Source organism: Colobus angolensis, unplaced genomic scaffold (assembly GCF_000951035.1).
Source record: "Colobus angolensis palliatus isolate OR3802 unplaced genomic scaffold, Cang.pa_1.0 Scaffold116, whole genome shotgun sequence".
Taxonomy (NCBI): Eukaryota; Metazoa; Chordata; class Mammalia; order Primates; family Cercopithecidae; genus Colobus; species Colobus angolensis.
Window position 1 is genome coordinate 1106368 of NW_012112697.1, and position 14466 is coordinate 1120833.

At 46.6% G+C, this 14466-nt stretch overlaps 1 protein-coding gene across 1 annotated transcript in view; it reads right to left on the bottom strand.

Moving 5' to 3' along the window:
* The window catches only part of SNX29 (sorting nexin 29), a 577448-nt gene that overhangs the window by 157266 nt on the left and 405716 nt on the right, over window positions 1-14466 (bottom strand). Inside the window, exons 16-17 of the mRNA XM_011962337.1 lie at window positions 14106-14161; window positions 9102-9183 (exon numbers count right to left, since the gene is read on the bottom strand). Coding sequence (XP_011817727.1) covers window positions 9102-9183; window positions 14106-14161 — 138 coding nt within the window. The remainder of the gene's footprint in view (window positions 1-9101; window positions 9184-14105; window positions 14162-14466) is intronic.

Here is a 14466-nt window from a genome sequence, read left to right on the forward strand (position 1 = left end):
CGAGTCCTCCACTTTGCTACTGAGGTTTTGACCTACTGCAAAACACTTGTTTTGATTTTCTCATATAAAAAGTAAATATAAAAAGTCAGACAGTACACCTGCCAAGAGGGTATGCCCACCCCTACCTATAGACTATTTACAAAGCCCACATCTTTACTTTTCCAAGTAAAAAATTATAATCCTGAACGTACCTTTCAAAACACACACACAAACACACAAACACGTGTACACACACACAGGTGAGCTCTAAGTTTTCTTCAAAACCTAATAGGCAAAGCCTTTATGCATATGAGGCTGAAAAGGTCTCCACCTTAACAGACTTCTCGCATTCCCAGGGACCCACCAATTCCACACTCTGGTCTTTGCAGCGCTCTCTCCCACGTGAGAATATCACCAATATCAGCTGCCCAAGGCAGCTGTGACAATGAGTGACGGGTCAAGGAGAAAGTGACAGAATTCCTTGCAGGAAACACGTTATGGAAACAGGTTCATTTCACTGAGACAAATTCGTGAAGCGCATGCCTTGGTGGTTGGGTGAGGAGCAACATGGAGCAGACAGAGGTACAAGGCAGGATCTTGTGCATGACCCAGAGGGAGTTATTCAACCCAGAGTTCCAGCTGCTTCATCTATAAGATGAGGATCATGAAAACAGTGCCTACCCCATAGGTTGCTGAAAGAATTAAGCAGCAATGTGCATTACACAGCCTGCAGCAGAGGCTGGGGCTGCCTATCCGACGGCCGCCTCTCCCACCCCTCCGCAAAGCCTCATGTAGCCACCCTTGAACTTGGGTTGCTTTCGTGGAGGTCCTGTCTCCCCACCAGGTGCCAGATGCCTTAGGAAAATGCTATCTTGCTCTTTGCAGCCCTTTTAAAGCCCTTGGTGAAGTAGATGCTCCATACGGTTTTTTTGAACACAGGGACATGCCCAGACACATTCGATTCAACAAGGGGAAAATCTTTCTACGTTTCCTTCCAAGTTTAATTGCTTATCACAAGTCAAGTGGTTATTAGATCACAAAGGTAATATTCGCACAGTAGCTATGGGCCAAGCATTTCATATGTCATCACACACGGTCACATGCATGCTGTAAGGTGGGTGGTGTCCCGTCCCTCCTCCTTGTTCCTTTCTCTGTGGAGCGAGGCTACGTTTACGCCACACTAGTTTAGCAAGCCTGCTTTCTTGCTAAACTAGTGAGGCTGGTGAAAGTCAGCTCAATGTCAAGTTCGGCTCCCACTGGTTCTGCGGGTTTGGGCATATAGCAGACCCTTGATCAACAGCTTTGGGATGAATAAAGGCTTTATACTGGAAGGGAAATTTTAAAAATTCTTTCTAAATATCTTTCTAAAAAGATAAAAGCAGAGAGAGGACAGCAGCGACACATATGTACAGCAGGAAGGAGAGAGCATTTTGCCTTTTGCTTTCTGTTTTCACCTACATCAGGCTTTCCCGGGAGCCCTAAGCATTCCAGGAACGGCCAGGGGTTCATGTGCTGTGATCCTCAGAATGCCAGGGTGGAAAGTTCTCGAGAGACAGCAAGAACAAGGGCAAGTGCTCCCTGGTCTGGCTTGACCTGCAACACAGGAGCCCACACTGGCTGGGATGAAACTCACAAATCAAACAGACAATGGCTGCCTCAGTCCACGGCCAGCTCTCCTGCCCACTTGGCATACAACAGGTGTGACAGGAAGGACCAGGTGTGAGCAAGAGAGAAATGCTTCAGCCTTAGAACGGGTCCTTGACTCCCCTAAATTTGGAATGGTATCTGCGAAGGCGGAGGCTTCTCAGAGCCCACACCACTGCAGCTGCAGTTCCCATTTCTGTACTCGGCCCAACCATTTCATCTTTCTCTACTCAATGAATTCTTCCCTCTCTGCATAGCTACACAGGAAGCAAGCATAAAGACAGAGCTGTGGGTAAAAGAAAACTCGAGGGCCCAGGGGGTAAGCTATCTTAAGAGAAGACTGATGAAAAGGAAGAGCTGAGAAACGGAAAGCCTGAAGTCCAAAAAACATCATCATCCTCCAAACCACCTGAAGCCCATGCAGCCCACCAAGACGCTGTGATCTATTATTAATAGAAAAATAATACACTTTGCCTGCATTACATATATAAAGATGCTTAGCTGGATTAAACCTTTAAAAGTCCCCAGAGGCCAGGCACAGTGGTTTGCACCTGTAATCCCAGCATTTTGGGAGGCCCAAGTGGGAAGAACACTTGAGGCCAGGAGTTACAGAACAGCCTGGGCAGCATAGTGAGATCCTGTCTCTTCAAAAATATGGGCATTGTGGTACATGCCTATACTTCCAGATACTCAGGAGGCTGAGGCAGGAGGACTGCTTGAGCCTGGAAGTTCAAGGCTGAAGTGAGCCATGACTGTGCCACTGCACTCCAACCTGGGTGACAAAGTGAGACCCTGTCTCCAACAAAGTAATAATAATAACCGCTCAGGCTACGTGATTTTGTTCTGCAGGATGGGGGATGGGAAGAGTTTAAATACTGAACAAGTTTTCCTGGGATACCGTCATTCCTCAGGCCAAGACAACACCCCGTGGCCTCTAGGAAACAGAACTTATTCTAGAAGAAAAAAACACGGCCAGGCGCGGTGGCTCACACCTGTAATTCCAGCACTTTGGGAGGCCGAGGCGGGTGGATCACGAAGTCAGGAGATGGAGACCATCCTGGCCAACATGGTGAAACCCCGTCTCTACTAAAAATACAAAAAATTAGCCAGACATGGTGGTGGGTGCCTACAGTCCCAGCTACTCGGGAGGCTGAGGCAGGAGAATCGCTTGAATCCAGGAGGTGGAGCTTGCAGTGAGTCGAGACAGCGCCACTGCACTCCAGCCTGGGCGACAGAGTGAGACATTCCCTCCCCCCAAAAAAAAAAAAGCTTTGCTGAAACAAAGCAACTCTCTTTACAAAGGAGATCTAATTGGTTCTGTTGTGCAAATGAAATACTGTACAACAGCCAGCGTTTGTAGTGGCTAGACGCAAAGGCTGAAATTTATCCCACATGGAAGACCGATTCCAAACACACTGAAGGTATTTTTCAAAGGGAAAGACCTAAGATCCCAGGTAAGTACACTGATATATGACTTCATACCAATCCGGTGGCTGTAACAGTTGAAGAAAACAAGTAGGTGAACTTTTTTAAGACCTAACATACCTTTAGAGACACTTGAGTGGACTATTAAGACAGTGAATTTCAAACCTGTTTGGAAGTCAGGGTATTTGGGGAATAAGACCAAACATCTGCAAAGGTATAAACGAGAAGTTAACTAACAACAAATTTAAGTCTATCATATGGAAGTGCCAGAAAAAATCAAACCAAAATGTGTGTTGAGAGAGAGAGAGAGAGAAAGAGAAAAACCCAGCAGAACAAGGTACTGGGTTGAGTTTAATTTTGTTTTCCATTTTATTTGACACCCTTTAATCATTTTGTCTCTGGCTAGTGCCTGCCAGCAGCCACGCATCAGCAGAGCGTAATGTGTAAGAAGTACTCATGGATGAAAAACTTAAAATCAGGAACTCTTCAGATATTACTTTGTCCTGAAAAGTAGTCAAATGCTGCCACTTCTTATTTTTAGTAGCAGAACACACCTCAGCTCCCTCTCACGACACAGGAACACTAAACTTTTTCAATAATTTGCATTCAACCTTGGCAATGCACAGCACTTCTTGCTGGAATCCTCTGTGCCAAATGTAATTCCAGATTTTGCCACCGTACAAGTACTGGGGGCTCCGTGACTGCACACAGCAGGGGAATTACTTTAGTTTCTCTGGCATGTAGGAGGACATTTCATTTTCTTTGAGACGAAGGTTTGCTCTTGTCGCCCAGGCTGGAGTGCAATGGCGTGATCTCGGCTCACTGCAACCTCCGCCTCCCAGGTTCAAGCGATTCTCCTGCCTCAGCCTCTCGAGTGGCTGGGATTATAACGTGTGCCACCAAGTCCGGCTAATTTCTGTATTTTTAGTAGAGATGGGGTTTCACCATGTTGGCCAGGCTGGTCTTGAACTCCTGACCTCAGGTGATCCACCTGCCTCGGCTTCCCAAAGTGCTGGGATTACACAGGCGTGAGTCACCGTGCCCAGCCAGAGGACATTTTCAAGCAGCCACCCGAGGCAGGTTCTGGGACCCTGACATTGCTCAAACGAGATGTCCTCAGATACTGGACGGCCACAGAAGTCACTGTGAACCAGCACCCGCTCTGACAACTTTCCAAAGCAAACCATCTCAGCATGGCTCTTGGATATGGAAGGCTTTCTGGGTAATGTGTGCACCACAGTGGACCCAGAGACGTCCTGTGGGAAAGTCCTGGCTTGGCTGCAGGCCTGCCCTTAGCCCACCATCTCAGGGGTGCAGGTGGCTGTCCATGCAGGTGAGATCTCAGTTGAGCGAGGCCCCACCTTTTGCAATAAGGGTGATTGTCCCAGCTGCTTCTAGTTTTGCTTTTTGTTTTTTTGTTTTTTTGTTTTTTGTTTTTTTTGTTGTTTTTGAGAAGGGTCTTGCTCTGTCACTCAGGCCAGAGTGGCAGTGGCATTATAATAGCTCAGTGCAATCTCAAACTCCTGGGCTCGGGCAATCCTCCTGCCTCAGCCTCCCCAATAGCTGGGACTATAGGTATGCACCACCATGCCCGGTTAATTTTTACATTTCTTTTGGCGAGACAGGGTCTCACTGTGTTGTGCAGGCTGAAATACAGGGGCTATTCACAGATGCAATCACAGCTCACTGCAGGCTCAAACTCCTGGGCTCAAGCAATTTTCCTACCTCAGCCTCTGGAGTTGCTAGGACTACGGGAACACGCCATCATGTGCAGCTGCTTTTAGGATTTTTAAAGAGCTTGATTCTACTCTCATTCAGTAACACAGAATCTCTACAGACTGGGACCTTGTCAGAGACTGCTTTGGGGGCTAAAAACATGTCAGTAAACGAGATGCTTCCCTGTACCTTTGATTTTTCACCTATAAAATGGGGTAAGAGTTTCTTACCCCACAGAGTGGCTACAAGGATTGAATGAGCTATTACACAACACACCAACCAGTCAGAGGTGGCTACTAGTTATTACACTGGTTTTTGTTAACCACAGTCTATCTGTTCCTTTATGTCAGTGTTACCCAAGTATCAATCATTCACAGAGCATCATGCTAAACTTTGGACTGTTTTCACGATTGTTTATTTAGTAGCTTTCTTTAAGCTGACTCATTTCCTTTCTACCTAAAATAATTTTAAAGGGGGACTGTACATCACCATGGTAAATGGAAAAATAGAATTCTGTGTCATAACTAGGAGGCAAATGTAAAAATGAATACAAAGAAAACAAATCTAATTAACTTCAAGTCTGTCGCCTGCCAAAGGCATTGACCCCAGCCATGCTGTTTTTCCTAAGAAGAAAGATCAGAGGCACATGAGAGATAAGAAAGTGACACAGAGACTTTCTCCTCCAAGGAGCTGGAAGCCGTGAAGAGCTGAAAAGGGGGGGCCCTTCTCCCTGCAGGATGTGGCCTTTCATGGCCAGTGTGGTCCTTCTAAATCCTGACTTGGCACAAAGACACCATCTTGCCGTCCCACACACTGGGAGGGCTTGTTCCAAGGCACCCGCCCTGCAGACCTCTCTCTGTGTGCGGGGTAAATGTTCCAGATCTGTGCTGTCCACAACAGGAGCCACCAGCCATGTGTGGCTGCTCAGCATGTGAAATGTGGTGCAAATGACAAGTCAAATCTTTCGTTTTCTTTCTTTTTCTTTTTCTTTTAGACAGTCTCGCTCTGTCTCCCAGGCTGGAGTGCAGTGGCACGATCTCAGCTCACTGCAACCTCCGCCTCCCAGGTTCAAGCGATTGTCCTGCCTCAGCCTCCCAAGTAGCTGGGATTACAGGTGCCCGCCACCACACCCAGCTAAATTTTGTATTTTTAGTAGAGACGGGGTTTCACCATGTTGGCCAGGATGGTCTCGAACTCCCGACCTGGTGATATGCCCGCCTTGGCCTCCCAAAGTGCTGGGATTACAGGCATGGCCATTTTAATTAATATAAATCTCATTTTAATTAATATATATCTCAAGAGCCACACATGGCTAGGAGCTCTGGTACGGAGAGTGTAGCTCCAGTACCAGGGGGCACAGCTCTACTGAGAAAGCTGTATGTCTTGGCTCTCCAGTCGAATTTATGCTCACTTTGGGGTTATGCCCTTGTTTTCCTTCAAGGGAAATCTTACAAAACTAGACAGTAGCTGTCAGGGGAATGTAGTTGGCGATTGTCTCCTCTTTCCTTTTTTATTGTTTAATCTCAAACCTTGTGTGGAAATTTCTTTTAGAGCTTCTTTTGAAGAATTAACATATTTTATGATCATTAGCAACAGAATTATCCAAATAACCACATTTCCCTTTCACACTGGCTGTCAGGAAGCCCACGGGAAGTTCATAAATCAATGAGCGCAACGATGTAGAATCTCATGATACGTATATACACTTTCTGCTTTTTCCTTTTAAACTCTTAGTTTACATTTTCACTGATCCTGATGTATTTTTTTTTTACCTCTATCATTCTTTTTTAGATGTTTCTCTAGAAATTATCTCATATCTTTTTGAGGCAGAGTCTCATTCTTGTCACCCAGGTTGGAGTGCAGTGGCTCAGTCTCGGCTCACTGCAACCTCTGCCTCCCGGGTTCAAGCGATTCTCCTGTCTCAGCCTCCCAAGTAGCTGGGATTACAGGTGCCCGTCACCACGCTCGGCTAATTTTTGTATTTTTATTAGAGATAGGGTTTCACTAAGTTGGCCAGGATGGTCTCAAATTCCTGACTTCAGGTGATCTGCCCGCCTCAGCCTCCCAGAGTGCTGGGATTACAGGCATGAGCCACCATGCCCAGCCAGCATACTTTTTTAATTCTAAAATAAGTACTCTTCAACAGTACCAGTCTTTTAAATGAGTCACCTTTTATGCAATATCATTTATATAAAGTAAAAACATGGTAATAAAAGCTTTCTAAAATGCTTCCAAACAGATGCTCTGATTTTGCTCTGCAGGCACCAATCAGAAGCATCATTTGCTAAAAAGAGAAAAATAATTGCATGCAAGAGATGCCACTTCACACCCCCCGGCACCAGGGAAGGCTACAGAAGGCCAGAGGCGTGGAATGAAGTTGCTCCCAGTGATGCAGAGCATGGCACTGGCTGGAAGCAGGGCTGCGCCCATGAGAGCTTCACACAGCGAAGGACGGGGAGAGAGTGACTTCACTGCCACGGTGGCCATTGCGGAAACCATCTCCCAGGCAACAGCGTATTTGCTGAGGTCCCTCTCATTTCATAGCTGACTTTCAGGAGCTAAAAATTGCCAAGTTGCTTCATGGGGTGAGAGGAGGGAAAAGTCAAAACTAAAAGGTCAAGGAAACCTCTCAAGTGATAACATGTTTTAATTTTGCTCTAAAATAAAGCCGTCTGCTGCACTGTTTTCATCCTCCAGGCTGCACCTTCCAGCTCTCTGATGACCACAAAGCAGAACTTGAAGGGTCAAATAAGGCAGTTGGGTTTGGAGGGGGATAAAAGGAGAAAGAGAAGAGGATTTTTGAAAATCTATAATATCTAATTCTCTCTTTAAACCGGAGCTGGGAACAACATGAACACTCAAGATTCTCCTACGACTGTTGCCCAGTTGAACGTGTCAACTAAAACAACCTTCTCATGCCAAAGTCTAGCTCATCTGTCCCTAAGATTTCCAGTAAGATGTGCATACTATGCTTAGACCCGAGACCAAGCACAGCGGTCGTTTGGGAAGGTGAGAAATGAATAGTGTTTACTGCACGCAGGTATTTCTAATTTCCAAACAGTTTTACAAGACAGATTACTGTCTCCATTTCACAGCTGAAGAAACTAAGACTCATCTGAGGTCATAGGATTTAAACCAGGGATTCTGCTTTCAAGTTCAGTGTCCTTTCTTCAACACCACACTCCTTGGGGAAACAATATCTTAATAGCCAAGAAAATTTCTTCCATAAGTCAATTTCTCACTAACAAAACTGGCAACAAAATCCAAGGCTTTGCAGAGAGCTCATGGGGAATAAAACAAAACCTAAAGACAATTATTTTAGCACAAGCAGACAGGAGAAGCAGGAAGCAGCTGGGGCTCAGCACCGAGAACAAACCGGTCCCAGAACAAGGGTGCACAAAAGCCTGGAAATCAGAGTTCGTGGTAAGAGAGAGGAGGCGAAGGAAGACAGACATGCAGACGAGATGTGGGCAGGGCTAAAAGAAGCTTCAGAAAATCAGAGAGGAGATGGAGAACCAGGGTCCCCTTGATTGGGTAAAATCACCTCCTCAACAGACACACATCTAGCTGCCCCAGACACTCAATGCCCACCTGGGTGCGGCTATCGCTAACCCCAAGAAAGCAGAGGCCCCAAGAAAGCAGAGGTGACGTCCACAGGTCCTGCTTGTCAAGCGTCGGTTGCCCCTTCTTTTGGAAAGAATTCTCTGGCTCTCATTTGGGGAATCTCCTTTCCCCACTCTCAGACATGTGGTCAGGTGAGGTAAACGTCCACCCTGGGGCCAGTGGTGGTCACAGGAACCGACCCAGGCCAGTCACAGAGTCCATCATCCAACCTCAAGGTGTAGGAAGAGGCTCAAGATCCAGGACAGACCAGTGAAACCTGCCCATCCAGACAGGCTGAGAACCTGGCGCTGCTGGGGTCATCCTGTCAACCCGCAGACAGCTGGCCTGAGAGGGTCACCAAGCAGCAGATACAGCAGACGGCAGCAGGTTCCTGATGGCAGGTCCAGCCATGCCCAAGGCCCGACCTACCACTGGACTGTTCAGATGCAATACAAGCCAACACATCTCCGTTTCTGCTCATGCAGTCCAAGCTGAGATTCCACAGCAGCCACACTATGAGCCTGACTGGCACCAAGAGGCCCACTGTATCCTCCTGCCCAACTGAAAGCCACAGACTTCTTCCATAAGGCCTCCGGGCAGTTACCATGTGGGTATATGGAGGGCCATGGCTTCCTAATCATAGTGCCCCACCGCCAAGAGGCAAAACACCACAGCATGACAAATGGGCGTCTTTCCACCCGGCTGTGATGTCCACCTGAAAACCAGGCACTCACCTGATACACGTGGAATGCATTTGCTGCCTTGCCCCGGAGAAACACGGAGGGGATCCAGACATTGATCAGCGCCCGGTTTGATCTATAATCAAAAGACAGAGAGACCAATACTGGACTTTTTAACTTACAAAACAACAACAAACAAAAAAGGGGCAAGGAGACAATTTTCTCCTCTACGAGGTATTATGCACAAACAATTTATGACAACTTAACATCACACCTGATGGCAAGCTAAAGGACAAGTTTAAGTCTTATCCCTGAGCCTGGGTCTCTCTCTCTCCATATACACACACACACACACACACACACACAACCTGTACTCTGGAGTGAGAAAGAGCTCCCTTCAGTTTTTACGGAGTGATCTGGCCCATAATGTATCTGAACCTCAGTCTCCACATCTGAAAATGAGGGTAATAACCGGAAGCGCCAAGGACGCGATCACAGGAGGCCGCACACAGCAATGCCCAGCGTTTCTGGAGTACCCAGCAGTCACGCTGCCTCCTTACTGAGCTGACTTTAGACCCTGAGCCCATTTTAAGATCAGACTCCACAAATGAGCTCAGGAGACCAACACTCATGGCAACAAGGGTGACAGCTGTTTAGGATGGGAGGAGGGAGGAACAAGAGAAAATGACAAGTTACAAAACCAGGCTGATGGGTACAAATATCTCTCTTTCAACTTTTCCAGAAACACTGTGTATATGGGTCCAGTACACCGAGGTTTAAAGTTAAATGCAAAATAATTTACTGAGTCCCTGCCATGAACGATTCCATGCTTTTACCTAAAATCATTTATTTCTCACCTCACATGGGCTATTTGAGGCATGTTTAAGAGAAACTTTGGTTTTGTGATTGTTTTGTCTTATGTGATGACTTTAAACTTAACTTGTAAGTCACTATCACATTTGTACCTGGCTGGATCCAAATTACACAGAGCTAATAAGCTGACTGTCCCTGAAACTTCAAGATCAATTGTAGTAATTATCAGAACGGCACTGCACCGTTCTGGAAGGGCTGTAAGGTCCCAGCCTTCGCCTCTAATTAGAGCTGTTCCAGGGCTAAATGCTTTCTCCTGAGCTCTCCTTCTCTCTAAAGAGCAGCTCATAAAAACTCGCCAGCCTTCTGGGTTTGGAACACAATTTGAGACACCGGTGATGGAAGATTCCACGACTCAATGTTCTCACAACCTCTAGAGTAAAGACCATTTCATTTTCACAATGAAAATAACCCTTCAGGTAATGGGTCTCTCCTGAAACAGCATTTCTTCTAATCTCTGAGCTGAGAAGCTGACCTCCTTTGAGGGGTAAATTAAACCCCATTGACCACTTCCCCAGGGCTCAAGGCACATTGCAATTCTGAGCCATCAAAACTGGTTTGTGTATCTAATCACTTTCCTCCTGGAAAGGTCCCTGAAATTGTACTAGTGCCTAGAACATTCTCCTTTCATTTCTGTGTCAGGCTACAAAGGCAGAAATATGACTAGCACTCTGGTTTTTAATAACTTTTCTGGATTGGTGAGGACTGGACAACCTCCCAGGGTTAGAGCGAGGATACCCCAGTCTGGGTTAGATGGTTCCCTCTTTCAGTGCATTGACCACACTGTATCAGAACTGATTGTTTACGTGACCATCTCCCTCCTAGGTGTTAGTTAATTTGTTCATCCTTTTGTTCCTTCACTCACTCATTAAACAAGTATTTATTGAAAAGCTACTCTGGGTACTGGAGATAGAGCAATAAAAGGAGCAGACATAGCCCTTTCTCCATGGAGCATTCAGTTTTAACATGGGAGACAGACAAATCTCCATAAAATTTACTCTGTTGTGGGCTGGGTACAGGGGCTCACACCTGTAATCACAGCACTTTGGGAGGCTGAGGCAGGCAGATCATCTGAGGTCAGGAGTTCGAGATCAGCCTGGTCAAGATGGTGAAACCCTATCTCTACTAAAAATACAAAAATTAGCTGGGCATGGTGGCACATGCCTGTAGTCCCAGCTACTTGTGAGGCTGAGGCAGGAGAATCACTTGAACCTGGAGGCGGAGGTTGCAGCGAGCCGAGATCACACAACTGCACTCCAGCCTGGGCGATAGAGTGAAACTCCATCTCAAAAAAAAATTTTTTTTTTTTTTTTTTTACTCTTTTGTGGTCAAGGAAGATATTTTGGATAATTTCAATTTTAAAAAATTTATTAAGACTGGTTTTGTGGCCTAACATATGGCCTTTCCTGGAAAGTTATGTGCACTTGAGAAGAATGTGCATTCTGCTGTTTGGGGGAATGTTCTATATAAGCCTGTTATATCTAATTGGTTTCTCATGTTGTTTAAATCTTCTATCCCCTTACTGATCTTCTATCTAGTTATCCTATCCACTACTAAAAGTGGGGTACTGAGGTCAACTCTTACTGTAGAGCTGTTTGTTTATCCTTTCATTTCTGTTGATTTTTTACCTCATATGTTCTGAAGCTTTGTTGTCAGGTGTAGATATGCCAACAGCTGTTACAGATAAATTATTTACTATTATTGTAAGTGCCACCAAGGAACACTGGATCTAAGGAGAGTGATTTCCAGGGCCTGCTTTGGTCTGGGACACCAGAGAAGGCTTCTTTGAAGAAGCAATGTTTCGGCCAGGCTTTAAGGGATATTTAGAGTTAGCCAAGTTAGGGAAGGGAAGTTGAGGATGAGAAAGGTGCTTCAGGCAGGAGAATGAGCATTTGTGAAGAGCACTGAGTCTACACCAGCATTGCCTGGGTGTGAATCCCAGCTCAATTTCATCATCTGTGAGGTGATACCCATCTCTGAAGGTTGTTGTAGGGACTGAGTGGGTTAGAACAGTGTCCAGCACAGAGGCGATGCTGTGTACAAGTGGTTTAAGTGGGTAAAATAATAACCCTAAAAGGAGAAGACCAAGTGGGTTAGAGGAGTGGAACTGCCAGAGTGGCTGATGCAGGGAGAGGAGTGGCAAAGGCTGGGGACAGCCAGAGATGAGTGAGGGCCTTCCTTGCAAGCTCCACAAAGGATTTCGGTCTCCATGATGAGAGGGGAATGGTGCCATTGCTCCCTCTGGCTTTAGTGTAGATGAGTAAACTGGTTGGGGGAGGTTCTAAATCTCTGGGGAGAGACAACGTGGCCTGGATCAGGCAGAGACCACTTGAGGGCAGGGACCATGGCTAATTGGTCCCCTTTATCGGGGACCTGCCCGGACACCAGCCTGCAGCAGGACCTGGGTGAATTCTTGCTTTAATAATGAGTGCGTCCAGCCTCGTGTCTGGGACTCCCCTCTGTGGCTCTCTTCTGTCTTCCCAGTTTCTTCCCACCACTGCCCTCCACGGACTGCATTCCAGGAGCCTCTTCATGCTGTGCTCCCCCCACCCACAAGCCCACAGCAGGCAAATTCACCTTTGATTTTCATTCATCACCTCTCACCCAACCTCAGCCTCTCCACCCTATCAGCCTAATGGCCACCTCCACCCCTGACCTCAGCAGTTGCCCCAACACAAGTAGCCCTGTGACGCCCTCATGGCTTCCATAATGTCACTCTTACTGCCATCAGAAGCCCCTCAAGGTTCACATCAGGACCTTCACCTCACAGATTAGGAAAGTGAGGCCCAGTGAGGTCAAATGGCTGGACTGACGCCTGAGATTTCAAAGCAGGCCAGCCTGGTTCTGAAGAAATGCTCTTTCCAAGGCCCAGCCCTGCCTGCTCTAGAAGGGACTTTTCTTCCCAAGGGGTGCTGAACTTTAAACTCACCAGAGCTGAATGAGAGAGGAGAGAGCTTATCCCATTTCCTTTACCAGCCTAAGGGATTTGTCCAAAGCCTAAGAAATCCTGAACAAAAATCAGCTGGGTGCAGTGGCTCCTGCCTGTAATCCCAGCACTTTGGGAGGCTGAGGTGGGTGAATCACCTGAGGTCAGGAGTTTGAGATGAGGCTGGTCAACAGGGTGAAACCCCATCTCTAGTAAAAAATACAAAGATTAGCCAGGTGTGGTGGTGTGCGCCTATAATCCCAGCTACCTGGAAGGCTGAGGCAGCAGAATCACTTGAACCTGGTGGGTGGAAGGTGCAATGAGCTGAGATCGTGCCACTGCACTCCAGCCTGGGCAACAGAGATTACGTCTCAAAAAAAAATAGTCTGATGACCAACTAACCTGTCCCTAGGGGTACTCAGCAGAGGCACCAAATCGAATCTAATCCAATCAAAAATCCGACCAAGGCACTGACTACTGTTGTTTCCAATAACCCAAGGGCCACACAGATAATACAATGAGTGAAGTCGGTCACTTCCAGGCAACAGCAAAGAGCGGGGACTGTGGTCAATTGGACAGGTGCCCTGTGCAAAGGGGACAGCTTTTACTCAGCTCCAGCAGACTGTGGCCTCATAGGGACAAACATCTAATTTTTAAAGAAAATAAAGGAAATTTGTATTTTTATGTGATAGCTTCCAACTTCTAAATGTCAGCCAAGAAAAAAAAAGTTTATTTTTATTTATTTATTTATTTATTTATTTTGAGACAGAGTCTCGCTCTGTCGCCCAGGCTGAAGTGCAGTGGCCGGATCTCAGCTCACTGCAAGCTCCGCCTCCCCAGTTTAGGCCATTCTCCTGCCTCAGCCTCCCGAGTAGCTGGGACTACAGGCTCCCGCCACCTCGCCCGGCTAGCTTTTTGTATTTTTTAGTAGAGACGGGGTTTCACCGTGTTAGCCAGGATGGTCTCGATCTCCTGACCTCGTGATCCGCCCGTCTCAGCCTCCCAAAGTGCTGGGATTACAGGCTTGAGCCACCGCGCCCGGCCGAAAAAAAAAGTTTTTAAATACCCAAGGGGGAGATAAAACATATCTGAGGGCCGGACTGAGGCTGTAAAGAACGACTCCTACTCTCTCTACAAGAACCACATCAACCTGGTGTGGGTCTGAACAGTAATTTCTGTTTCTCTGTGGTCTTCTGGGACAGAAGCCAACAACAGAGTCCAGTTTCTAAAGGATCCCTTGTGAGCACAGGCTGTGGACTTACATTTCAAAATCCGACAAACTCTGGTCTTCGGACGTTTGACTCAAATCTCCAGGCACCTACCATCAGGAGAAGGGGGAGAGGGGAGAGAAAACGCATAATGGTTACCATGGTTTGCATAATCACAGAAGAATTCTGCCTCTCAGAGATCCCTGAGTATTTCCTGTTCAGAATGAAGTGAAAAAGCAGTCACTGGAAAACAGTAAGAGACTGTGTGGAGGGATGGTTGGAGAGGATGTTGCAGCAATAAAAATATGCCAGCATGAGAGATCTCTATTATCTTTAGGGACAAGGGACTGTTAATCCTACTGAGATAATCACAGGCATGTAAGAGCATGTAATTTTGGAGCCATAAAGGCCTCAT